Source organism: Rhinatrema bivittatum, chromosome 4 (genome assembly GCF_901001135.1).
Source record: "Rhinatrema bivittatum chromosome 4, aRhiBiv1.1, whole genome shotgun sequence".
Taxonomy (NCBI): Eukaryota; Metazoa; Chordata; class Amphibia; order Gymnophiona; family Rhinatrematidae; genus Rhinatrema; species Rhinatrema bivittatum.
Window position 1 is genome coordinate 239,496,565 of NC_042618.1, and position 27,427 is coordinate 239,523,991.

The 27,427-nt window shown below is 45.4% G+C and overlaps 1 protein-coding gene across 3 annotated transcripts in view; it reads right to left on the minus strand.

Annotated features, from left to right (window-relative positions):
- The window catches only part of DDX11 (DEAD/H-box helicase 11), a 427,300-nt gene that overhangs the window by 343,919 nt on the left and 55,954 nt on the right, over positions 1-27,427 (minus strand). For all 3 annotated transcript variants that reach the window (XM_029599951.1, XM_029599952.1, XM_029599950.1), the window contains exon 5: positions 8,036-8,190. In XM_029599951.1, coding sequence (XP_029455811.1) covers positions 8,036-8,190 — 155 coding nt within the window. The remainder of the gene's footprint in view (positions 1-8,035; positions 8,191-27,427) is intronic.

The window sequence follows — 27,427 nt, forward strand, 5'->3', positions numbered from 1 at the left end:
AGATTCAGACTCCATGACGGATAGGGATGCCGAAGTGAAGGACGCAAGTGTTTTGCTCCCTTAAGAAAACAAACTACATCCGGATGTGCGGCTAATGCTACGCCCTGGACGGATCCACGCAAACAACCAAGCACCGCCACTTGCACTCTGAGGGAACTACATAACAAAACGTTAGACCGGATTGTAGAAAACACAGAATATCTGACACCGAAGACCGGGTAGGCATGACCTCTCGGTCCAGACATCAAGTATCAAAAACTTTCCATACTCTAACATACGTGAGATTGGTAGAAGTCTTACGCGATCGGAGGAGCGCGACTACTACAGCCGGAGAACATCCTTTGAGACTTAACCTCTGCCTTTCAAAAGCCATGCCGCTAGACAGAAGCGATCGACTTCTTCCAAACAAACAGGCCCTTGATGCAGCAGGTCCGGGAGAACTGGAAACCGCAGCGGGCCCTCCACGGCAAGATTGAGAAGGTCCGCGAACCAGGGACGTCTCAGCCATTATTGAGCTACCAGGATGACCTCTGTTGGATGGATCTCTATCCGCCTGAGCATTTTGCCAATCAATGGCCAAGGCGGAAAGATGTACAGAAGAACCTCTGTGGGCCAAGGCAGCGCTAGGGCATCTACCCCTTCTGCTCCCGTCTCTCTCTGCCGAGCATAGATCCATGGAGCTTTGGCATTCCGAAACGTCGCCATGAGATCCATGCTGGGCGTGCCCCATGCGTCGCAAATGAGTTGAAAAACCACGTCCGTCAATTCCCATTTCCCAGGATTGAGACGGTGACGACTTATAACGTCTGCATGCACATTGTCCACGCCGGCGATGTGAGACGCTGCTATGCTTACCAAGTTTTGTTCTGCCCAGCTAATCAATTATTGAGCTTCCATCGCCACCAGTTGACTTCTGGTTCCTCCTTGGCGATTGATGTACGCCACCATGGTTGCATCGTCTGAGAGAATTCTGACTGACTTGCCCTGGAGGAGAGGATGGAATGCTTGCAATGCCAACCATACCGCCCTGGTTTTGAGTCGATTGATCGACCAGAGAGATTCGACGGGAGACCAAAGTCCTTGTACCAAATCCCTTGGCTTACCACTCCCTAACCAGAGAAACTGGCATCGGTGGTGACCACTGTCCAGTCGGGCACTTCCAGGGGAACTCCTCTGACTAAATTGTCCGTCACCAACCACCAGTCAAGTCTGGATCGCACTGCCTCCAAAAGCGGTAAAGGTAGATGAAAAAGCTCGGAGACTGTGTTCCATCAGGAAAACAAGGCGAACTGTAAAGGCCTCATATGAGCAAAGGCCCAGGGTACAAATTCTAATGTTGAAGTCATTGACCCGAGAACCTGTAAATAATCTCTTGACTCTGGGTGGGTGCTTGAGCATTAAACCTCTTACTTGGACTTGCAGCTTGGAGATGCGTTCCGTGGTAAGAAAACCTCTGCGCTGCTGAGTGTCGAATAGAGCACCCAAATACTCCAACGACTAAGTGGGCTCCATCCAGTCAGCTCTTGGCGAAATTGACCACCCAGCCCAGCGATTGCAGGAGCTGAAGTACTCTCTGAATCGCCTCCTGGGCAAGCACTTTCAATTTTGCACGAATCAGCCAATCGTCCAAGTAAGGATGCACCAGCAACCTTTCCCTGCGGAGATGGGCTGCCACCACCACCATCACCTTGGTGAATGTCCTGGGTGCTATAGCTAGACCGAAGGGCAGAGCCTGAAACTGAAAATGCTGATCCAGTACCGAAAACCAAAGAAACCTCTGGTGGTCTGACCGAATGCCTATATGAAGATCTGCTTCCGTGAGGTCTAAGGATGTTAGAAAGGCCCTCTCCCTTGCGCACCGAGGCAATGACTGACCAGAGCGTCTCCATGCAAAACCGGGGAACCCGGAGACATCTATTTACTTTTTTCAGATCCAGAATGAGCCGAAAGGATCCCTCTTTTTTTGGCAATATGAAGTAAATGGAGTAACGGCCTTTCTTTCTTGCCTCCAGAGGTACTGAGACGATGGCCCCTAGCTGCAGAAGTCATTGCAAAGTGTCCTGCACCGCTCTTCGCTTGGTTTCTTAACCGCAGGGAAAAATTAGAAATCTTATTCTCCCCCAGAGATTGGATCATATCTTCCAAATCTTTACCGAAAAGTAGTTTGTCTTTGAAGGGCAAGGACCCTAGCTGTGACTTGGAGGAGACATCCACCGACCAGTTTTTCAAAAGAGGAACCTACGAGCTGAGACAGCTGAAACCATGGATGTGTGCAGTAGATCATGTAGTGCATCTGCGCTGTATGCCACCAAAGCTTCCAGACTACCTGCCTGGGCCACCTCTTCATCCAATAAGGCGGTGTTAGCTTGCAACTGCCGAATCCAGTGGACACCTACTCGTAAGGCGAAATTGCTGCAAATAGACGCATGCACTCCCAGAGCTGAAACCTCAAAAATCCTTTTAAGTTGCACCTCCAAATTCCTGTCTTGCAGGTCCTTGAGTGCTGTAGCTCCAGTAACCGGAATCGTGGCCTTCTTGGTAACAGCGCACACTGCTGCATCTACCTTGGGTACTCAAAGCAGCTCTAAAGCATCCTCTGGCAGAGGATATAGCTTGTCCATGGCTTTACACACTTTCAATCCCAGTTCCGGGGTAACCCATTCCCAGAAGAGCAAATCTGTAGCCGAGAAACGAAAGGGAAAGGAAGAAGCAGGGCCTCTCAGACCCAGCAACACCAGATCCATAGCACCCAGTTTAGATTCCTCAGGGGGACTCTTCAATTCCTCTTTCTTAAAGAGGCGAACCACTTTTGGGTCATCGCCTTCCATAGCCTGAGATCCCCGGTCTAAGTCCTGTTGGGGGTCCCGTCCCCCCCGAGGCTTGGGTTGCTGATCAGGATCGTCCTGTGATGTGGAATCCGAGTCCGTCCTAGCCGGAACCGACTATAACAGCCACTTGCCCTTATGGGGCTCAGACCCTCCTTTAGAACTGGCGCGCTTCCGCGACTTCTTGTTCGGAGGCTGCAAAGAGATCTTCTCCGAAGACTGCTTTTCCCCCACCTTCTTCGCCTTAAAGGCCTTATAGAGCAGAAATACAAATTCTGAAGAAAAGGAGGACTCCAAAGAGGAATCAACAGCCCCCTCAGGGCTATCCTCTGTAACTGGAGAGGCTGGGCCCGCTGGCACTCCCCTCCCCCCCCCCCGGAGGGAATTTGCTGTAGGGAAAGTGAGGGTGGTGAAAATCCCTCCCCCATCGTGGGCCATGTGGCAGGCCGACAAGAATCCAAAATGGCGTCCGTTCCCGCACTCAGCAGGAAAGGACCAGCAGAAGCCTTGCGAACTGTCGGCAGCCGCTTTGAAGGCGGAGGAGCGCAATTCTGGCCCTCCCGGGGCAAATCGGAAGGTCCTTCACTGCCTGACAAACAATCTGCGCACAGACCGTCCCGCGAAATGCACGCAAATGCTGAGCCGCACACACAGCATGACGAACCTCGGGGCATCACTGTCGCGCTAAAAACTTAAAAACAAGCGTCGAAAAGCAACAAAAATGGTGGCGCAGGAAAGCGAGGGAACACTAAGGCAGGGGATGGTCGGCGCGAAAATGAAAGAAAACACCTTTTTTTTTTTTTTTTACAAAGTAAAAACTTGCCCGATCGCTGTCCCCAGTTCTGAGGAAATTCCTGCTCCTGCTGGGGTGAGTGAGCCAGACTCCCGGTATCACCCCAGTGCTGTTTCCAATTAGGAACAGGGTCCTCAACCCCTACCAGCAGCTGTCTCACTTCACAAGGAGGGATGGTCCCCTCAGGACCTAGCAACCCCCTGGGAGACTGACGGGCCCAAGCTTGTTGAAAACTCTCTTCCTGCTGTACTTTTTTTTTTTTTTTTTTTTGCAAACCTATAGAAAATTAAAGGAACATTCCCCTTAAAATCATAACACTACTATCCTGTTTTGTTTTTTACAACAGGTAATCAGAAGAGACTGTGGGTTTTGCACCTCCACCATCTGCTGGAGACAGAGAAAGACTGATGGACTGTGGGTGGCACCTTGGTATATAGGGCAGGGTTGTTTTAAAACTTCTCTGTCTCTATCTGCTGGAGGGGAGGCAAAACCCAGGTGTCTAGACTGATCCGGGTACGTACAGGGAATGAGGATGTTGGGGAGATACCTGTTCCAGAGATGGTTTTCAGGGGTAATGATTCGGATAAACTGAACCAAATCACGGTGAACCTGAAGATGTAGTTGGCCAGATTGACAAACTGAAGAATAACAAATCACCTAGTCTAGATGGTATACACCCCAGGGATCTGAACATAAGAAAATGCCATACTGGGTCAGACCAAGGGTCCATCAAGCCCAGCATCCTGTTTCCAACAGTGGCCAATCCAGGTCACAAGAACCTGGCAAGTACCCAAAACTAAGTCTATTCCATGTAACCATTGCTAATGGCAGTGGCTATTCTCTAAGTGAACTTAATAGCAGGTAATGGACTTCTCCTCCAAGAACTTATCCAATCCTTTTTTAAACACAGCTATACTAACTGCACGAACCACATTCTCTGGCAACAAATTCCAGAGTTTAATTGTGCGTTGAGTAAAAAAGAACTTTCTCCGATTAGTTTTAAATGTGCCCCATGCTAACTTCATGGAGTGTCCCCTAGTCTTTCTACTATCCGAAAGAGTAAATAACCGATTCACATCTACCCGTTCTAGACCTCTCATGATTTTAAACACCTCTATCATATCCCCCCTCAGTCGTCTCTTCTCCAAGCTGAAAAGTCCTAACGTCTTTAGTCTTTCCTCATAGGGGAATTGTTCCATTCCCCTTATCATTTTGGTAGCCCTTCTCTGTACCTTCTCCATCGCAATTATATCTTTTTTGAGATGCGGCGACCAGAATTGTACACAGTATTCAAGGTGTGGTCTCACCATGGAGCAATACAGAGGCATTATGACATTTTCCGTTTTATTCATCATTCCTTTTCTAATAATTCCCAACATTCTGTTTGCTTTTTTGACTGCCGCAGCACACTGAACCGACGATTTCAATGTGTTATCCACTATGACACCTAGATCTCTTTCTTGGGTTGTACCACATAATGTGGAACCCAACATTGTGTAATTATAGCATGGGTTATTTTTCCCTATATGCATCACCTTGCACTTATCCACATTAAATTTCATCTGCCATTTGGATGCCCAATTTTCCAGTCTCACAAGGTCTTCCTGCAATTTATCACAATCTGCTTGTGATTTAACTACTCTGAACAATTTTGTGTCATCTGCAAATTTGATTATTTCACTCGTCGTATTTCTTTCCAGATCATTATAAATATATTGAACAGTAAGGGTCCCAATACAGATCCCTGAGGCACTCCACTGTCCACTCCCTTCCATTGAGAAAATTGCCCATTCAATCCTACTCTCTGTTTCCTGTCTTTTAGCCAGTTTGCAATCCACGAAAGGACATCGCCACCTATCCCATGACTTTTTACTTTTCCTAGAAGCCTCTCATGAGGAACTTTGTCAAACGCCTTCTGAAAATCCAAGTATACTATATCTACCGGTTCACCTTTATCCACATGTTTATTAACTCCTTCAAAAAAGTGAAGCAGATTTGTGAGGCAAGACTTGCCCTGGGTAAAGCCATGCTGACTTTGTTCCATTAAACCATGTCTTTCTATATGTTCTGTGATTTTGATGTTTAGAACACTTTCCACTATTTTTCCTGGCACTGAAGTCAGGCTAACCGGTCTGTAGTTTCCCGAATCGCCCCTGGAGCCCTTTTTAAATATTGGGGTTACATTTGCTATCCTCCAGTCTTCAGGTACAATGGATGATTTTAATGATAAGTTACAAATTTTTACTAATAGTTCTGAAATTTCATTTTTTAGTTCCTTCAGAACTCTGGGGTGTATACCATCCGGTCCAGGTGATTTACTACTCTTCAGTTTGTCAATCAGGCCTACCACATCTTCTACGTTCACCGTGATTTGATTCAGTCCATCTGAATCATTACCCATGAAAACCTTCTCCATTACGGGTACCTCCCCAACATCCTCTTCAGTAAACACCGAAGCAAAGAAATCATTTAATTTCAGACCTATTACTAGTAATTTTTAACCTATCATTAATATTGTCCATTGTACCTGAGTACTGGAGGGTGGCCAATATAACTCTGATATGTAAAAGGGCTCCAGGCGTGATCCCAGGAAATTATAGACCAGTGAGTCTGACTTCAGTGCCAGGAAATATCGTGGAAACTATTATAAAGATCAAAATCACAGAGCATTAATATAAATATGGTTTAATGGGACACAGCCAGCATGGATTTACCCAAGGGAAGTATTACCCCACAAATCTGCTACAGTTTTTTGAAGAGGTTAATAAACATGAGAATAAAGGTGAATTGATAGATGTAGTGTATTTGGATTTTCAGAAGGCATTTGATAAAATTCCTCATGAGAGGCATTTTAAGAAAACAAAAAAGTCATGGGATATCGTTTTATGGATTACAAACTGGGTAAAAAAATAGGAAACAGAGTAGGATTAAATGGGTAATTTTCTCAGTGGAAAAAGGTAAATGGTAATGTGCCTCAGGGATCTGTATTTAGACCTGTGCTTTCTAATATATTTATAAATAATCTGGAAAGGGGTATAATGAGTGAGGTGATCAAATTTGCAAATGGCAAAATTATTCAGAGCATTTAAATCACAAGCAGATTGTGATAAATTGCAGGAGGACCTTGCAAGACTGAAAGTTGGAGTAGAGGAGTAGTCTAGTGGTTAAAGCAGCAGACTATGAACTAGGGAAACCAGGATTCAAATCCCATTGCCATGACTTGTGACCTTGGGCAAGTCACTCTACTCTCCATTGCCTCAGATACAAACTTAGATTGGAAAATACATACTGTAATCCACTTTGAAAAGTCAAAAAGTGGAATATAAATTAAAAAGATTGGGTGTCCAAATGGCAGATGAAATTTCATGTGCACAAATGCAAGTTGATGCATATAGTGAAAAATAACCCTTGCTGTAGTTATATGATGTTAGGTTCCATATTAGGAGTTATCACCCAGGAAAAAAAAATGTAGGCATTATAGTGGATAATACATTGAAATCGTCGGCTCAGTGTGCTATGGTGGTCAAAAAAGCAAATAGAATGTTAGGAATTATTAGGAAGGGAATCATAAATAAAATGGAGAATGTCATAATGCCTCTGTATTGCTCCATGGTGAGATCACACCTTGAATACCTGGTGCAATTCTGGTTGCATCTCAAAAAAAGATATATTTGGAGAAGGTACACAGAAGGACGACCAAAATGATAAAGAACATGAAACAGCTTCCCTGGAGAAGAGACAGCTCAGAGAGGATATGCTGGAAGTCTATAAAATCATGAAAGAACTTGAATGGGTAAATGTGAATCGGTTATTTATTCTTTCAGATAGTACAAGGACCAGGGGACCCTTCATAAAGTTAGCAAGTAACATTTAAAACGGATTGAAGAAAATTATTTTTCACTCAATGCACAATTAAGCTCTGGAATTCATTGCTAGAGGATGTAGTTAAGGCAGTTAGAGTAGCTGGATTAAAAAAAAAAGTTTGGATTTGTTCCTGAGTGAAAAGTCCATAAACTGCTATTAATCAGGTTGACTCAGAGAACAGCCACTGCTCATTACCAGCATCAGTAGCATAGGATCTATTTAATGTCTGGGTTCTTGCCAGGTATTTGTAACCTGGACTGGCCACTGCTGGAAACAGGAAGGTGGGCTTTGATGGACCCTAAGTATGACCCAGTAAGGCAACTTCTTATATTCTAATTGCAGAAACCACATACTATGTCCAATACCACCTTAATCTTGGGAGGCTATGCTTTGAGCAAAGGGTATGCCACCCAAGAAAACTCCCCTGTTCATCCTTTCCCATACATCGAATTTGTCAATCTCAAATTTCTAACTTCAAATTTCAAACCTTCTTGTCATTTACTGCAAAAGCTACTCTCTCTTTCTAGTGCTCCCCAGCCAAAGAAAACCTTACCTAGATCCTCTTTTCTTTTCTTCATCGCTCTCATACTCTGCCAGGATTAGCTCTTCCTCTTCACGATCAAATACCTCTGGCATCTCTGAGCCCTCTGATGACAGCATGTGTTTACTAAGCTGGAGCAGATGCTCTATCTCATCATTTTCAGACCTCTGAAAGAACCAGACAAGAAAATCTCAGCACTTGGGTGTGAGGTCGAAAAGCAGTTCAAAAAAGGATAAGCAGACCTCTCCCCAGCACTACCCACTTTCAGAGATTCTGCATAATATTCTCAGATCCCCCTCAACACAGTGAAATGCAGCATATCGGAAAGAATAAACAGGAGGATTTATGATCAGCACAATCCAGAAAAGTAACACTGCAAATAAGGACCTCTTGCTCCATCCAATGTGCCAAGTTGCTCCTGCCTATGTCACCGCAGACCCTACTACATCTCCAGTCATCTCCTTCTCTGCCCTCTGTATCTGTCCTCTCCATGTGTGAATTCTGTCACTGGTTAGTACCACAGGATGTTGAGTGCCAGAATCTTCTAGAAACAGAATATGAGAGCAGAATCTTCTGGTCAAAATATCCCAGATTAGTCTAGCTTAATTTATTAACTTCATTAACCATGTTTCTTATATTTAAAAAAAAAAGGCATTTACAAAGAAAATTACTTGGCCACTGGCATTCCCTTGGTTCTCTATCATTAGGATCCTCTGTGCTTGTCCCAGACCTTCTTTCATTCCGGTACTATCCTTAACAGAAGGCATTGGGGTAACTGTACTGAGTGACAGTTACTACCCTTAACAGAAGGCATGGGGGTAATCTGCACAGAGTAGCAGTTGCTACCATGAATAACTTGTGGGCAAACTGAGTAGACCATTTGGTCTTTATCTGCCATCATTACTATGGATGATAAAGTTTTGGATAATTCTAAAAACTGCTAGTAATCAAAAGGGAATAGTCACTGCTTGTTGCCGACATTAGTAGCATGGGATCTATTTAATGGGTGGGTACTTGCCAGGTTCTTGTGACTTGGATTGGCACTGTTGGAAACAGGATACTGAGCTTGATAGACCCTTGGTCTGATGCAGTAAAGCATAACTTACGTTCTTATGTACTATGTAGTACTGATTTTGCCTCTGCGGTCTCCACCTGGAGATTCTTCCATGCAGCCACCACCTAAACTGTGAAGAATATATTTTCTTTATATTACTCGACAATGGGGCCATCTTTGGGGAGACTGCTCTGGATTCCATGCTATCGCAGTGGCCTTGCCTCCGACATCACTAAGAAGCGTAGGCAGGCCAGGAACTGCAGTGGCCCATTCAGTGGAGTTTTCAGCAATGGTCAGATGGTATAGAGCTCCTCCCCCAAATTCAACAATATGTTGAGGGAGGGGACAATCCCTCACTCTACTTTTCAATTTTTGGATGAGGACTCACCAGCTGAATTGCCCCAAGCCCCACACCCTCCAGGATCAGCCCCTCCCCCAATCGTCCCCCTTTCAAAAACTCATACCATGACCCTTTGCTCTAGAATTTCCTTTCCACTGTTTGTCCCTTGGGCATTATTTGTACATTTGAGATATTTGAATTGTTTATTATATAATCCTCTCCTTCAGGATACACTCATTTAAATATTTATATCTCACCTCATAGGGCTTATGGTATAGACTCTATACATTTTGGTAGAAGTCTTCTAGATGGACTCTATTCTGTTTACATCCTTTTACAGCTGCAGTATCCAGAACTGGAATAAGGATTCCAGATGAAGTCTCAGCAATTATTTTTACACAAACATTAATACTCTTGTTTTCCTTCTATTTACATCTCTTCCTACGTACCCTGGCATTCTTCGATCTTCATCACTGCCATATCACATGGTTTGCTACCTTGAGATAATCAGATATGATCACCCCCAATCTTTCTCCTATTTAGTACACATCAGGACCTTATCCCCTTATCACATATGCCCTCAAAATCAATGGTTCTGTATTTTGCACTTAGTTGCCAAACACTCTGTATGCTTTTTTAGATCATGCATCATTTTTCCTATTCCCTTTATAGTGTCTACCCTATTACAGATGTTGGACAAACCTTTCTTTCTAGGTCCTCTACAATAATCACATACAAAAAAATATTGAATTGGACCCAGGACTGATCTCAGACACTCTACTAACAAGTCCCCTTTTCTTGGCAGGAGCTCTATTTACCACTACTCTCTGTTGCCTATTACTCAACCAGTTTTTAATCCAGTTTACCACTTTACAACCTTATGCTGGTCAGCTAGTTTACTGAGTCTTCGGTGTGCAACAGTGTCAAAGGCCTGTTGCTGGGTTTGTTTGGTTTTTTTTTGGGGGGGGGGGGGGGCGATAATCATAAAACATGAGATCTAGTATGTTGATGTTTTACTGTACTTAACTTTGTTGTAAGCTTGCCTTGGGCACTGCCAAAAAAGGAAAGGCAGTTTTAAATAAAGATTAATCATGTCCACAATTCCTGAAATTTAAGTACACCACACCCCAACATCTCCCCTGATCGTATTCTTCGCTTACCATAATCAGAACCTGAAACCTTCTTCAGTCACAGTCATTAAAAACTGAACACTAATATCCCATCATTTCTTTGTACTAGCTGAAAAACTAACCTACCATTTAAAACTAGGGCTAGCAAAAACTCTCATATATATATATTTCAAACAGTGAAGTCTGCCTGTCAAAGAGAACTTATATTTTGTCCATTATTTACTGAAGACATGTATATATTAGCGTGCTGTTAGACCTATAACTAGAGATGAGCAAGACAAACAGGATGAAAAGTCTCTCAAGGGCATAAAAATGCCACAAATTTAAGTACAAGCTGGCAGCGGATGAAAATCCATGAAGAATGCCACTCTCTCCCTAACCATCCAGGTTGGTAGACAGAAAGAGGAGTGAGGAAGAAAGGACTGGAAATCAGACTATAGGAGCCAGAGGGTGCAAATAGGCTTGCTTGCCTACCCCAAGTTCTAAAACGCCTTTTGGAGACTTTGTGTGCTGTCCAAGATGAATAGAAAGTTTAAAGACAACAGACAGAACACCGCACAACTTCAATTCACTGTCTGTGAATGTTAGCGAGAAAAGGTAGTCTGTAGACTTTCAGCATACACAACACAACCTATAAAAAGTTGGGGAATTTCTCTGGAAATCAGTGGACAAGCTGCAAATGGGTTCATGAATGGCATTAGTATTACTTGCCATTTTTTTGTGGTCAGAATTGTAAATGAAACCGGACAGAACTCTGGGAACATGGGACATCAACATTTAAAGATTCAGCCAGCTAGGAGCAGCATAATTAGAAACCTAATCGGGGCTGGAATTGTTCCATTAAGCAGTCTGTACCTGCTACTCAAACAGCAGTGCATCTGAATTGCCAAGAGTCTGCTCCTCATTTCTGAAGGATGTGTCCAGAAACTTCTTAGACCACAGACAAAGCAAAATTGCTTACCTTGTAATAGGTGTTATCCCAGGACAGCAGGATGTAGTCCTCACATATGGGTGACGTCATTCACGGAGCCCTTAAGCGGGAAAAACTTCTGGCAAGTTTCTAGAAGCTTTTAACTGGCTGCCTGAGGCTACTGAGCATGCCCGGCATGCCATGATATTCCCTGCCACAGGGGTCTCACTTCAGTCTTGTATGTAGCAATAAGCAATAGCAAAAGTAAATTAATAAAGTCTGAGGCCCAACTCCGCGGGGTGGCGGGTGGGTTCCGTGAGGACTACATCCTGCTGTCCTGGGATAACACCTATTACAAGGTAAGCAATTTTGCTTTATCCCAGGACAAGCAGGATGCTAGTCCTCACATATGGGTGATTAGCAAGCTAGAGGCTGAGTCATTGTCCATGCAGGTAGCAGTAATGCATTGTTGAGGAAATGATGCAGCCGAAGATCACAGCAGGTTGGTTGTAGAAGGAGTTGGGTTTAAACTGGAAACAAGTTCTTTAAGACAGATTGTCCATAGGCTGAATCCTGTCGTCCTTCCTTGTCCAAACAGTAATGAGCTGCAAAGGTGTGAAGAGAACTCCATGTTGCTGCTTTACAAATGTCAATGATTGGCACTGAACGAAAGTGTGCTACTGAGGTTGACATTGCTCTTACTGAATGAGCCTTTACTCGCCCTTGGAGAGGAAGGCCTGCTTTTTCATAGCAAAACTGTATGCAATCTGCTAACCAATTGGATAGAGTATGTTTACCCACTGCTTTACCTGGCTTATTTAGGTCATAAGAGACAAAAAGCTGATTGGATTTTCTGAGGGACGTAGTGCGATTCAAATAAAAAGACAATGCACGTTTACAGTCCAAAGTGTGTAGAGCTCTTTCACCTTGGTGAGAGTGAGGCCTTGGAAAGAATGTGGGTAGAACTATTGTTTGATTTAAGTGGAATTCCGTAACTACCTTAGGAAGGAATTTTGGGTGTGTACGGAGAACCACTCTGTCATGGAGAAACTTTGTATAAGGTTCATACGTGACAAGTGCTTGTAACTCACTAACCCTTCTAGCTGATGTAATGGCTATGAGGAAAATAGTTTTCCATGTTAGCAATTTCAGTTCACAGGAATCTATGGGTTCGAAAGGGGAACGCATTAATCCTGTTAAAACCAGATTCAGGTCCCATTGCGTGACTGGAGGCCGAATTGGTGGTTTAAGATGAGTTAGACCTCTCATGAATCTACTGACGAGAGGTTGAGTGGATATAGGTGCATCTCCTATCTTGTTATGATAAGCTGAGATTGCGCTCAAATGAACTCTGATTGACGATGTTTGCAGACCAAAGTCTGAGAGAGAGTACAAATAATCTAGAAGAGAAGTTGTGGGGCAAGTGAAAGGATCAATATTGTTTTGCTTGCACCAGACAGTAAACCGTTTCCATTTGAAAGAGTAATTCCTTCGTGTGGAAGGTTTGCGTGAAGCTATAAGCACTTGAGAAACATTAGTTGAAAGATTAAGTGATTGTAGGATTAAGCTTTCAACATCCATGCTGTCAGGGATAGGGACTGAAGGTTGGGATGGCGCAACCGACCCTGATCTTGAGTGATGAGATTGGGAGCTACTCCCAGGCGTATTGGATCCCTGACTGACAGGTCTAGCAGTGTGGGAAACCATACTTGTCGAGGCCAATATGGGGCTATGAGTATCATGGACCCCTTGTCCTGTTGTAGCTTCACCAACGTCTTGGTGATAAGCGGTATTGGAGGATATGCATATAGTAGACCTGAGGTCCAAGGGCGAGCAAAGGCGTCCTTGGCTGGCTGGTTCCTCTGTTTGTGCAGAGAACAGAAGTCGTCCACCTTGTGGTTCAGATACGACGCAAAGAGGTCCGTTGTTGGCTGTCCCCAACGTTGGAATATCTTGGTCGCTATTGAGGGATTCAGAGACCATTCGTGTGGTTGGAACTGGCGACTGAGTCGGTCTGCTAGTACATTTTGAATCCCTGCTAGGTAAGTGGCCTGTAGGAACATGGAGTGGTTCAAGGCCCAGTCCCAAATTTGTGCCGCTTCCTGACAAAGGAGATACGAACCCGTACCTCCCTGTTTGTTGATGTACCACATGGCTTCAGTATTGTCTGTCTGGATTAGCACAGTCTTGTGTGAAAGGCAGTCTTTGAACGCATGTAGCGCATAACATATAGCTCGAAGTTCCAGAAAATTGATTTGATATGTGGATTCGAGTTTTGTCCAAGTTCCTTGAGTTTGAAGAGAGTTTACATGAGCTCCCCATCCCAAGGTGGAGGCATCTGTAGTTAATGTTATCTGAGGGATCGGTTTTTGGAAGGGTAGGCCTTTGCGCAAATTGTCCTTGCTTGTCCACCATTTTAGCGAGGAGCGTAGTTGGTGGGTTACTTGGATTGGATAATGCAGTGGTTGAATGGCTTGGATCCACTGTGATCGAAGAGTCCATTGGGTGAGTCTCATGGCAAGTCGTGCCATAGGAGTGACGTGAACTGTTGAAGCCATGTGGCCTAGTAAAATTAGAAACTGATGAGCTGTCACTTGTGGTTGCATGGATATGGAGTACGCCAACTGGGACAGTGTTTGTGCACGGTCTTCTGGAAGAAAAGCTTGTGCAAGGTTTGTGTTTAATTCTGCTCCTATGTATTGGAGTAGATGAGACGGGTGCAGGTGGGATTTTTGATAATTGATGAGAAATCCCAGTTTGTGAAGTAACTGTATTGTGTAATGTAGAGAAGTTAGCGTTCCTTGTTGAGACTGACTTTTTATTAGCCAATCGTCGAGATAAGGAAAAACATGGACACCTTGTTTGTGCAAATGTCCTGCTATCACTGCTAGGCATTTGGTGAATACTCTGGGAGCTGAGGCTAGGCCGAATGGCTAGGCCGAATGGCAAGACTCTGTATTGGAAATGTTGATGTCCTACCGTAAATCGGAGGTATTTTCGATGCGGGGGGAATATTGGAATGTGAGTGTATGCATCTTGAAGATCCAGAGAACAAAGCCAATCCCCTTTTTGTATGAGTGGAAGCATGGTGCCTAGGGACACCATTCTGAATTTTTCTTTTCTTAGAAATTTGTTGAGATTTCTGCGATCTAGAATGGGTCGTAAGCCTCCAGTTTTCTTTGGAATGAGGAAATACCGGGAATAGAATCCTCTTCCCTTCTGAGTGGGTGGCACGTGTTCCACCGCTCTTGATTTCAGAAGAGCAGATAATTCTATTTGTAATTGAGGAATATGTTCTAGATGGGAGTTTTGTGGTGGAAACTCCCGAGGGAGAGATGTGAAGTCTAGGCGGTAGCCTTGGTGAACAATGGACAGGACCCATTGGTGTGTTGTAATGTTTGTCCATTCTCTGTAAAAGTGGGAAATTCTTCCTCCAACTGGCAATTCGGGATAAGGATTGGGAAGTTGGCTCTGCACTCTGGGATGATTTTCAAAACCCCGAGGTAGAAGCTGTTTGAGGCGGAGGCTGTGGCCTTGTAGACCGCTGCTGTCTTTGTTGTGGACGTTGTTGAGTCCTTGGAGGTCGTGATCTAGAGGCTTGAGGATAATACCTCCTTGGTCGGTAGAATGGACGCTTAGTGTCCCAACGGGGTGGCCTGCGGGTTGGATGAGTTGTAGTGTCATGTGACAAAGTGGAGAGTTGCTTCAAGGTTTCTGAATGTTCTTGAAGCTGTGCCACAGCGTCTTGCACCTTTGTGCCAAACAGATTATCCCCTTGGCATGGTAAGTCCACTAGTTTGTCCTGGACTTCAGGACGTAAATCTGAAGCCTTTAGCCAGGCCCATCTTCGTGCGCTGATGCCAGATGCCGCAGTTCTTGATGAGGTTTCGAAAGCATCATAAGCTGCCCTTACCTCGTGCTTTCCAGCATCTAGGCCAGGGGTCGGGAACCCATGGCTCGCGAGCCAGATATGGCTCTTTTGAGGGCTGCATCTGGCTCGCAGACAAGTGTCGCCATACTTCGCGGTTCCCCGCTGACCCAGCTGCTCCCCGGTCCTCCGCCGCCCGGGCTTAAAATGCTGTCAGCCCGGGCGGAACGCGGCAGGACAGCTGGAGTCAGCGGCACCGGCGTGCTCTCTTCTCCTCCCCCCCCCCCCCCCCCCGGCCCGGAAGAGGAAGTGGAGAGCATCGGGTGCCTGCGCGGGAAGAAGACACCACACTAGCGTGGTCTCTTCTTCCGCGCAGGCACCCGATGCTCACCACTTCCTCTTCCGGGCCGCGGGGGGGAGGAGAAGAGAGCACGCCGACTGGAGTCATCCGGGTGCCTGCGCGGGAGTCATCGGGTGTCAGCCGGGTGCCAGCGCTGGAGTCATCGGGTGCCTGCGCGGGTCTTCCCGCGCAGGCACCCGATGCTCTCCACTTCCTCTTCCGGGCCGCGGGAAGAAGAGAGCACGCCGGTGCTCTCTTCTTCCCGCGGCCCGGAAGAGGAAGTGGAGAGCATCGGGTGCCTGCGCGGGAAGACCCGCGCAGGCACCCGATGACTCCAGCGCTGGCACCCGGCTGACACCCCGATGACTCCCGCGGGAGTCATCGGGTGTCAGCCGGGCCGCGGGAAGAAGAGAGCCGGGCCGCGGGAAGAAGAGAGCCGGGCCGCGGGAAGAAGAGAGCCGGGCCGCGGGAAGAAGAGAGCCGGGCCGCGGGAAGAAGAGAGCACGCCGGTGCTCTCTTCTTCCCGCGGCCCGGAAGAGGAAGTGGAGAGCATCGGGTGCCTGCGCGGGAAGAAGACTGCAGCGCGGCTCGGAGGAAAATGAAAATCTTCAACCGCGGCCGATGGGACTCCGCCTTCGCCTCCGCGAGGGCTGAAAATGAAGGTTAGCGTTGGGAGGTGGCTGCTGCTGCCGCGAGTTCCGGGGGGGGGGGGGAGAGAGAGAGTGAATGAGCGAGCAAGCGTGTGTGTTTGAGATCCTGTGTGTGTGAGTGAGAGATTGCATGTATGTGAATGATTGAGAGCCTGTATATGTGAAAGAGAGTATGTCTGTGATTGAGATCCTGCCTGTGAGAGAGAGAGCATGAATGTAAGTTTACCATTGGGAACCTGTATGTGTAAGTTTGTAATTGAAAACCTGTTTGTTTGAAAGAGTATGTGTGTATGATTGAGATCCTTTGTGTGTGAGAGAGATCATGTGTATGTATGATTAAGAGCCTGTGTGTATAAGTAAGAGAGAGATCATGTGTGTCTGTGTCTGATTGACAGCTGGTTTAGGTGATGGAGCATGTGAGTATGTGATTGAGAGCCTGTGTTTAAATGAGAGAGAGAGACCATGTGTGTCTGTGTGTGATTGAGAGCTGATTTAGGTGAGGGAGCATGTGAGTATGTGATTGAGAGCCTGTGTGTAAATGAGAGAAAGAGAGGACATGTTTGTAAGCATGTGAATGAGAGTCTGTGTGTGAGAGAAAAAGACAGCATGTATTTATGTGATTGAAAGCCTGTGTGTGTGTAAGCGTGAAAAGATAGACAGCATGTGTGTAAATGTGTAATTAAGAGCCTATATAAGTGAGAGAGAAAAAACATTTGTATATGTGAGTGACTGAGAGCATGTGTGTATAGGTGTGTCATTGAGAGCCAGTGTGAGAGAGAGCGCTGGTATGTGACAGAGAGGAGAAAGTTCCAAGCAAACCACCCCACCTCCTGCTAATTCAGAACAATCTCAGGACACCTGGATATCAAACGTTCCCAGGTATGCAGAGCAAAAAAATTTTTGTATCCTTATTATTTTTCATTACTGGATCTTTGTGTCTGCTATTTTGAAATATTTTGTTGGTATCTGGAAATGTTTTATATGAGTTTTTAATTATTGGATATTCCACTCATCAGCTGTTTCGAAATATGTTCTTTTTGTTAGTACAGTTTTACTGCTGATGATTTTATATTTCTTGATTTGTTTTATAAGGATGTGTGATGTTTCTTTTTTCCTTTGTTACACTGCATACAGAGACTCTGGCTTGTTGCAGTTTCCAATTCAGTTTTTGTCTGCATGCTTCTTGTTATGCGTTTTGGTCTCTTTATTCTATGTTAGGTGAGGGACAGCACGTGATTCAGGTGAGGTTTTCTGCTGGCGTGTAGTTTCTGTGTAGGACTCTATAGCAGCCTGACTTGGTCCGTTTTCCTAATAGGAGATGTATTGGTGTCTTAAGGCCTGGTGTAATATTTTCAGAGACTTATTGTACTTTAAAAGTGTGATCTTACATAAAATGCACACATTTACTTGTATTTAGTTTTAAACATATTGTATGGCTCTCATGGAATTACATTTTAAAATATGTGGCGTTTATGGCTCTCTCAGCCAAAAAGGTTCCTGACCCCTGATCTAGGCCTTTCTGTACAATTTGTTGTGCTGCCTCTTGTTGTTGCTGAGGCAGGGATGGGAGAAATTCTTCTATTTGTTTCCAGAGATTTCTCTGGTGCTGCGTCATTTAGAGCTGATATGCAGCAATCTTTGAGTTCAGCATGGCTCCCTGGTAAATATTTCTTCCCATGAGGTCTAAAAATTTGCTATCCTTCCCAGGAGGGATTGAAGCATGTGTTCTGGATCTGCGTGATTTCTTTTGAACAGATTCTACAACTAGGGAGTTGTGAGGGAGTTGAGGTTTTTCAAAACCTGGGGCTGCTTGGACAAGATACGTAGAGTCTACTCTCCTGTTTACTCCAGGGGTTGTGCAAGGGTGCTCCCATATTCTTTGCTGAAGTTGTAGAAGTACTTCATGCACAGGGATTGCCAAATTATGTTTTGGAGGATCTACAAATTGTAGTATTTCCAACGTCTGTTGTCGTTCATCTTTTTCGGCTTGGAGTTGAAATGGGATGGACTCTGACATTTCCTGAATAAAGGAGGAAAAAGACAGGTCCTCTGGAGGTGACTGCTTTTTAGTTTGAGGTGGAGTATTCTCAGATAAAAAATCCTCTGAGGAATGCTCTTGATTGTGTGTCTGACCATGTGTCTGATGTATGTTGGTAATGATGAGGTTCCAGTCTTTTAGATGGGGAAATCCCTGATGGTCCCTGTAAGGGATCCTGAACATCTGGTGAACCGTCACTGCCTTCACCTTCCATTTCTTCTTCCTCAGGATCTGTAGGCAAGGATGCTAAGAGGTCCTGATACCTTTTAGTGAGGATTGCATGTAATCTTCTCTCAGAAGAGGCTTCTGGAACTGGCATGGAAGTATGTTTATATTTTCCTGATGTCTTTTTTGTTGAAGTAATTTTTCCTTGTATAGGTGCTCTAGTTGGAGCTAGAGTATATTGAGGCATCGATTGAGAAGTAGTTGGAATCGATGAAGTAAGGAATGTAAACATGGAGATGGGAACCATTGATGAAATGGGTCTAGAAGCCATTGTGGTCATCGAGGTTTGTGAGATTATCGATGACATCGATGACTCTGGCATCACGAATGGTACTGTCATCGTAGATGTAGAGTATGGCATCGAGGAAGTCACTGCGTATATCGGCGATGATGAGGTCGCCGGCATCGGCTGGGTAGCCGGCATCGCTGTTGAAATCCTCGGCAAGTCTGCCGGCATCGACAGGGCTGTTTCCATAGACACTGTAGCCGGTATCGGCATCGACATCGATGTCGGCATCGATTCGGTGGTCGGCATCGACTGGACAGTCGGCATCGACCCGGTGGTCGGCATCGACACAGAGGTCGGCATCGGCGATGACGCCGGTATTTTCTCCTTCAGGGCATCGGTGACTATCTGCTTAATCAATGTGGTTAAGTCTGTAACCGATGTCGATGGCATCGATTCCTTTCCGGACGTTACGGAGGTCGATGAAATTTTTTGTTTTTTTGGTACCGGTTCCTCCGGCGGTGGTAATGGAGGAATTGAACGGTGTCGTCGGTGCTTATGTTTTGGACGAGTATCAGATACCGACCTTGTCGATGACGTGGAGGGTGTTGGAGAGGAGGCATCCCCGGAACCCTCCGGAATCCTTTTCTTTATTAAGATCTTTTTTGTTATGCCGACCGGTGAGGATTTTGTGGAAGTTGTCAGCGATGGTGTTGTCTGAATTTGAAAAATTTGAGCCATCTTCTCGTGACGAAGCTTCCTACCTTTCACCGTCATTTCTTGGCATTGAGTGCAAGCCGCGATGTCATGGTCTCCACCAAGACAGCGAACGCACTCGACATGCGGGTCCGTAATCGACATAGTCCGGTTGCAGGCCGGGCACTTTTTGAAGCCCGAAGTCTTTTCAGTCGACATCCGTCGATGAAAACGGTGTTTCTCTTGGCGAAAAACGTATGGTTTTTGTCACCAGCCAGTGACAAATCGAGTGAGACCCGTAAAGGACAAAATTTGTTATAAAACTTTTTCTAGTTGTGAGGTAACTCACAGGGCTCCTATGAACCGCGATGCAGTTAGCAGCGAGGAAAAAAGAAGACTGAAGTGAGACCCCTGTGGCAGGGAATATCATGGCATGCCGGGCATGCTCAGTAGCCTCAGGCAGCCAGTTAAAAGCTTCTAGAAACTTGCCAGAAGTTTTTCCCGCTTAAGGGCTCCGTGAATGACGTCACCCATATGTGAGGACTAGCATCCTGCTTGTCCTGGGATAAATATAATTCTCTCTGCTCTGTGCTGCAAGATCACAAGTCTTTTCCCTGGCTCCCCATTCCATGCCACTAAAGCTCATTTTGTCTCTTTCAAGTATCTGCACTCTTTTCCCCTTCAGTTCTCATGAAACCACTTCCCACCTCTTTGATCAGCACAGACATATCTTCTCCCTATCCCCTATCATCTTTATCTATGTGCTCTTTCCTTTGCTAGCTCTTACATATGGAACTCACTCTTCCATTTAATACAACAGGCTCCCCCACACTTCATGGCCAAGTCCCACCTGAAGATTTGCTTCTTCGACAAGCATTCCAAAAGTCTCAATAAATCCCACTATCTGTGATTATGATGCCATGATTCCTACAACCTCCTCAATTCTCAAAATACCCCTTGTAGGTCTCCCTTTTTTTCCTTTAGGCTGCAAGCTCTTTAATAAAGAACATTTTCCTATCTATTGTACCCTTTGCATTGTATTAGTCGTGCATTGTTTCTCTGCATTGACTTTACCAGCTACAACATTACATATTGTGATGAAACAGGAGTTTCACACAGACAGAAACTTCCTAAAGAGACAGGTCTGTTAGATTGACCAGAAGACAGAGCTCTAAAGGGGAAGTCCCAGGAGAAGCACTGCTGTAAGGCAGAAAGAAAAAAAAATTGGCTAAGTGATTGTAAAACCAGAAGGAACAGGAAGCACAGGGCTGCTGGGAAATGTAATTTGGAGATCCTTGGCAAAGAACCAATTAGGATGAAGGTAACAGCCATAGAAAGGTTTGCTATTAATTGGAAGACACAGCTGAAGCTAATTACGGAGCTCCTGCAGAGGATCAGTGTGTCTCTTAAGATAAAGATGAGGAAGCAGGAGAGAGGGCTTGTGCAGATCTAGATGTAGATATGCCCACAGCCTTTGGTTAGGGTCTATGAATCTACAAAAGTACAGTTGGGAAGTCGGTTTTATATGACCATGAGGAATTTGGCTGGCCTGCAGGTGACTACCAATGTATGCTGATACAGAGATACCCACAGCCTGCGGTTAGAGATTTTGCACTTGCAAAACTACAGTTGGGAGGCAGGTTTTATACAACTTGGGGAATTGGGCTGACCTGTGAGTGGCTATCAATGTATCCTATTGGGATGATCCTGCTGATGTCTCAGGAAAGGAATTGCATTTTAAGTGTGAAGTGAACACTGATGCATGGAATAAGGTTGCTTTTTACTGTGGCTGGCTCTGAGATGTGTATTCCAGAGAACTGTCAGTAGGTCACGCAGCACCCAAGCAGCAACCTGTGACAATACACTCTCATAGCTACATAATAAATAAAATACCCTGAAATTCTCTTGTTTATGCATTCTTCTTAGAATGTCAGCATAAACAAAGAAACATAGCATGGAAGGTTTGTTGCCTCTGTGTGTTGCTGCTTTTCTTCATTTCATTTCCTTGCGTTAGTGTTGTCAGGTGCATTACACAGAAATACTCTCTGGTGGGTAAAGACAACAGACCATAATTAATAGTTCATCAACCAAGGTTATACTCCTCAGCTATAATATTTGGTGACAATGGAAAGTACAAAATAAACAAAAGTTGTGTTTAAAAAAGCTTTGGACAAGTTCCTGGAGGAAAAGTTCATAAACTATTAAGGTGGAGCTGCAAAAATTCACTGTTTATCCCTGAAGCAACATGGAATCTATCCACTCTTTGGGATCCTGCCAGGTACTTGTGACCTGGATTGGTCACTGTTGGAAATAGGATACTGGGCTTGATGGATCCTCAGTCTGACCCAGTATGACAAATTATATGTTCTTAACCATTTTTGTGAAAATATGCTTTTTTTTTTTTATATCCCTTGTTAATAATCCCCATATTTAAATGTTTAATGTTTTTGACAAAGGTAACGCATGAGTTCCTGCAAATTTTGTTTAAATGTAAACCGATGTGATGTGTAAAATCGAACACTGGTATATAAAAATAAATAAATAAATAGACTAATGTAATGTATGTGCATACAGGAGCTTCCATGGCAATATATTTGGAATCTATGAGTATGCTCAAATTAAGAGAGACATTTACTAAACTGTGGTAAGGTATAATGCACAAAAAACTGAATTTATCACTCAATATATCCAAATCATGGCAATATTACCTGATATTTGTCCTAAAAAGAGTCCCCTATTTAGATGATCGGCTTTGCATGCATACATTTTCAAATGCATGCAAAGCAGCTCATCCATAGGTAATCCTAGGCAAATAAAATAATGCAGCTTGCCGCAGTCAAGTTGTTTCCAAAACATTAGCTACAACTCAGGAATTGTAGCTAACATTTCCCCAAAGGTATCGGAATGTTAACGAGCATCCCGATGCCTCAAGCCTGCTTCTTGAAGGGCCACATGGCCTGGAAAACAGAGTTGCTTACCTGTAACAGGTGTTCTCCTAGGACAGCAGGATGTTAATTCCCCACATGGGTGACATCATCAGATGGAGCCCAGCACGGAAAACTTCTGTCAAAATTACTAGAACTTTGACTAGGCACACTGAGTATGCCCAGCATGCCAAGCACTTGGTGAAGAAATGTGGGGCCAAGGCCAGGCCAACGGCTACACCTTGTACTGGAAGCGATTGTCGCCTACCAGAAACTGTAGGTAATTCCTGTGAACAGGAAAGATTCCTATGTGAGCATAGGCGCCCTTTAGACTGAGGGATCAAAGCCAATCTCCTCTTTGCAGGAGGGAAATCAGGATGCCCAGCGAGACCATCTTAAACTTTTCTCTTTGCAGATGTTTGTTAAAGGCCCTCAGGTCTAAGATGGGGCATAACCCCTGTTTTTTTGGAATCAAGAAGTATTTGGAGTAGAATCCCAGTCCCTGCTGACCTTGTGGAATGGGTTCTACCTCTCCTGCCATTAACAGGGCAAAGAGCTCTGTCCAAAGAACCTCCGGATGTGGGGCCTGGCCCTTGACAGATGATGGACAGGACCCACTGGTCCGGGGTAATCTGTGGCCATCAGTCTTGGAAGGACTGTAGTCGACATCCAACCGAGCGCACCAAGGCAGAGGGTATGAATACAGGGCTTATCTCCCTTGGGACCAGTCAAAACCCCGTGGCGGGACTTTGCTGGGGAGCCAGCTGAGGTCTGGGAGTCTGCTGCTGTCAAGAGTGTCCCTAGAATTCCCTAGTGGCACACAAGTACGCGAGGCCAGAGGATAATATTTCCTCTGGCGATAAAAGGACCTTCTTCCGCTATGACGTGAGGACTTCCGGACAAAGGGTCCGAAGTGATGGCGGAGAGATGCTGGAGGGTCTCATAGTGGTCTTTCAGCTGAGCCACAGCATCCCACACCTTGTCTCCAAATAAGTACTCCCTGGTACAGGGCAGGTCTGCAAGCTTGTCATGGACTTCTGGTTGGAGGTCCGATGCCAGAGGCCATGCCAACCTACAGGCCCCAATGCCCATTGCCGCCACCTGAGCTGCAGTTTTGAAGACATCATAGGTGGAACGCACCTCAAGGTTGCCGCACTCCCAGCCCTGCTGGGCAACGGTCAGGAGGGCTTCCGCTGCTGCTAGGGGAGGCGTTCGGCTACCTCTTGGACGTGCTTCCAGAGGTTGCGAGTGTACTGGGTCATATAAAGCTGGAAGGAGGTGATGAGAGCGATCAACATTGCACCCTGATACACCTTCCTATCCAGGGCATATGCAGCCCAATGCTCCCACCTTGGAGGTGCCAAAGCGTGGGTACGGGAGCGTTGGCTTTTTTGAGGGCAGAGTCCACCCACCACTGACTAGTTCGGGAGCTGGCGCTTTTCAAATCCTATGGCCGGCTGGACCATATCTTGAGGAGTAACTCCTTACAGATATCATGGATGGGGATAGCGAGCATTTCCTCTGGGGCATCTACAAACTGGAGAACCTCCAGCATCTTATGACAGGTGTCCTCCTCTGGCAGAAGCTGGAAGGGAATGAACTCATGTACCGGAGGCGGTTTTCATGGGTAATGATTCAAATGGACTAAACCAAATCACGGTGAACCTAGAAGATCTGGTAAGCCTGATTGACAAACTGAAGAGTAGTAAATCACCTGGACCGGATGGTATACACCCCAGAGTTCTGAAGAAACTCAAAAATGAAATTTCAGACCTATTAGTAAAAATTTGTAACCTATCATTAAAATCATCCATTGTACCTGAAGACTGGAGGATAGCTAATGTAACCCCAATATTTAAAAAGGGCTCCAGGGGCGATCCGGGAAACTACAGACCGGTTAACCTGACTTCAGTGCCAGGAAAAATAGTGGAAAGTGTTCTAAATATCAAAATCACAGAACATATAGAAAGACATGGTTTAATGGAGCAAAGTCAGCATAGGCTTTACCCAAGGCAAGTCTTGTCTCACAAATCTGTTTCACTTTTTTGAAGGAGTTAATAAACATGTGGATAAAGGTGAACCAGTAGATGTAGTATACTTGGATTTTCAGAAGGCGTTTGACAAAGTTCCTCATGAGAGGCTTCTAGGAAAAGTAAAAAGTCATGGTATAGGTGGCGATGTCCTTTCGTGGATTACAAACTGTCTAAAAGACAGGAAACAGAGAGTAGGATTAAATGGACAATTTTCTCAGTGGAAGGGAATGGACAGTGGAGTGCCTCAGGGATCTGTATTGGGACCCTTACTTTTCAATAAATTTATAAATGATCTGGAAAGAAATACGATGAGTGAGGTAATAAGATTTGCAGATGATACAAAATTATTCAGAGTAGTTAAATCACAAGCAGATTGTGATAAATTGCAGGAAGATCTTGTGAGACTAGAAAATTGGGCATCGAAATGGCAGATGAAATTTAATGTGGATAAGTGCAAGGTGATGCATATAGGGAGAAATAACCCATGCTATAGTTACACAATGTTAGGTTCCATATTAGGTGCTACCACCCAAGAAAGAGATCTAGGCATCATAGTGGATAACACCTTGAAATCTTCGGTTCAGTGTGCTGCGGCAGTCAAAAAAGCAAACAGAATGATGGGAATTATTCGAAAGGGAATGGTGAATAAAACAGAAAATGTCATAATGCCACTGGATCGCTCCATGGTGAGACCGCACCTTGTGTACTATGTACAATGCTGGTCGCCGCATCTCAAAAAATATATAGTTGCGATGGAGAAGGTACAGTGAAGGGCGACCAAAACGATAAAGGGGATGGAACAGCTCCCCTATGAGGAAAGACTAAAGAGGTTAGGGCTGTTCAGCTTGGAAAAGAGACGGCTGAGGAGGAATATGATAGAGGTCTTTAAGATCACAAGAGGTCTTGAACGAGTAGATGTGAATCGGTTATTTACACTTTCTAATAATAGAAGGTCTAGGGTGCATTCCATGAAGTTAGCAAGTAGCACATTTAAGACTAATCGGAGAAAATTCTTTTTCACTCAACGCACAATAAAGCTCTGGAATTTGTTGCCAGAGGATGTGGTTAGTGCAGTTAGTGTAGCTGGGTTCAAAAAAGGTTTGGATAAGTTCTTGGAGAAGTCCATTAACGGCTATTAATCAAGTTTTCTTAGGGAATAGCCACTGCTATTAATTGCATCAGTAGCATGGGATCTTCTTAGTATTTGAGTAATTGCCAGGTTCTTGTGGCCTGGTTTGGCCTCTGTTGGAAACAGGATGCTGGGCTTGATGCTTGGTCTGACCCAGCATGGCAATTTCTTATGTTCTTATGTGCACAGCGCATACGCAGAGCCATCGCACAGGGGCAGATTTTCAAAGGGATATGCGCGTAAGTCCCGGGGATTTCCTGGGGGGGGCGTGTCGCGGCGGCGCCGCGGGTGTGGTTACGGCCCAGGGGTGTGGCCGAGGCCTCCGAAACTGCTCCCAGGTCGGGGAATCATGCGCCGGCGGCCAGCCTGCGCGAGTTACGCCTGCCTCAGGCAGGCGTAACTTTTCAAACAAAGGTGGGGGGGTTGGGTTAGGGAGGGGAAGGTGCGGGGGGGTTGGAAGGAAAGTTCCCTCCAAGGCCGCTCCGATTTCGGAGGCAGGCTGCGCAGCTCGGCGCGCACAGGCTACCGATTTTGTGCAGCCTGCGCGTATCTATTAAAATCCGGCGTACTCTTGTTTGCGCCGGTCGCACAAACAAAAGTACGCACGGGGTACTTTTTTAAAATCTGACCCACACTGCACGTACCGAAGCTGTATGGTGGGCAATACAAGCACAAAAACATGCACAAGATGGTCCCGCCATCTTGTGCGGCACCATCTTGTGCAGTAGCTGGCTTGTTACGGCGGTTACTACCCCAAACCAAATGTGTCTGATACTTCACTTTCGATGCATATCCAGCATGGCTCTCTGCTTCAACGGCATGGGAGAAGACTGATACATCACGCATTTCCAGCATAGCTCCCTGCTTCAACAGCAGGGGAGAAGAAAAACAACCAATAAGGACTGTATAACATAGTCTGGGTAAAACAAATAAGCATGGGTGTAGCTTGCTTATTGCGGCGGTTACTACCCCTACTACCCCTAACTAATCAAGCAAGATATTTCAATGGTGGGGGTGGAAGGTAAATAGAACCAAGAGCTAAGAGAAACAGATAAGTATGAGAGAAAAAATGTGTGAAGCTTGCTGGGCAGACTGGATGGGCCGTTTGGTCTTCTTCTGCCGTCATTTCTATGTTTCTATGGTGTGCTGACCAACCAACTCTGAAGCCCACTTCCCCTTACCTCAACGGGATCGGGAATGACGTTGGTATGGTGCGCTGAGCAAAGAGACTGGACGAAATCTTACCAAAACCTCTCCAATGTCTATCGAGAGTAAAACCTCTTCTTTTTTTTTCTTACCTGGGCTCAGCGCTTACCGGCTGAGTACACAGACATTCTTTGGCTTCGGGGGGAGAGGGCTTTGGCTGCCGCCACCACACTCGGCTTCCTGCACCCACTGCCTTTCAGCTGCTTCAGCAGCTTCAGCAGGAACCGGCTACCGGACCAAGGCACACCTCTGAGGAATCCCAGAAATCACCTCAGGAATTCTCAACTGGGGAAGGGACCTTTAGGTATCACCACAGGAGAGCGGGGCTCAATCCTTTCTCCAATTTAAAAATAGAATTTCTTCTTCCAAAAGGTACAGCAATCCACATAGGGAACACATGTCCATATCTGCTGGAGAGAGAGAAATACTGAAGGGCTGAGGTACTCCAGGAGTGTATCGAGGGTGACGTCAGCTTTGAAACCTGACTCATTCTCCATCTGCTGGCAGGGGAGCATAAACCCACTGGACCTGAGTCCATCTGGCTACACGCTAGGAAAGGGAAGATATCCCTAATTTAGACCCTTTAAAACAACAATTGGATAATGTATTCTACATGGGGAAATTAATAGCAATGT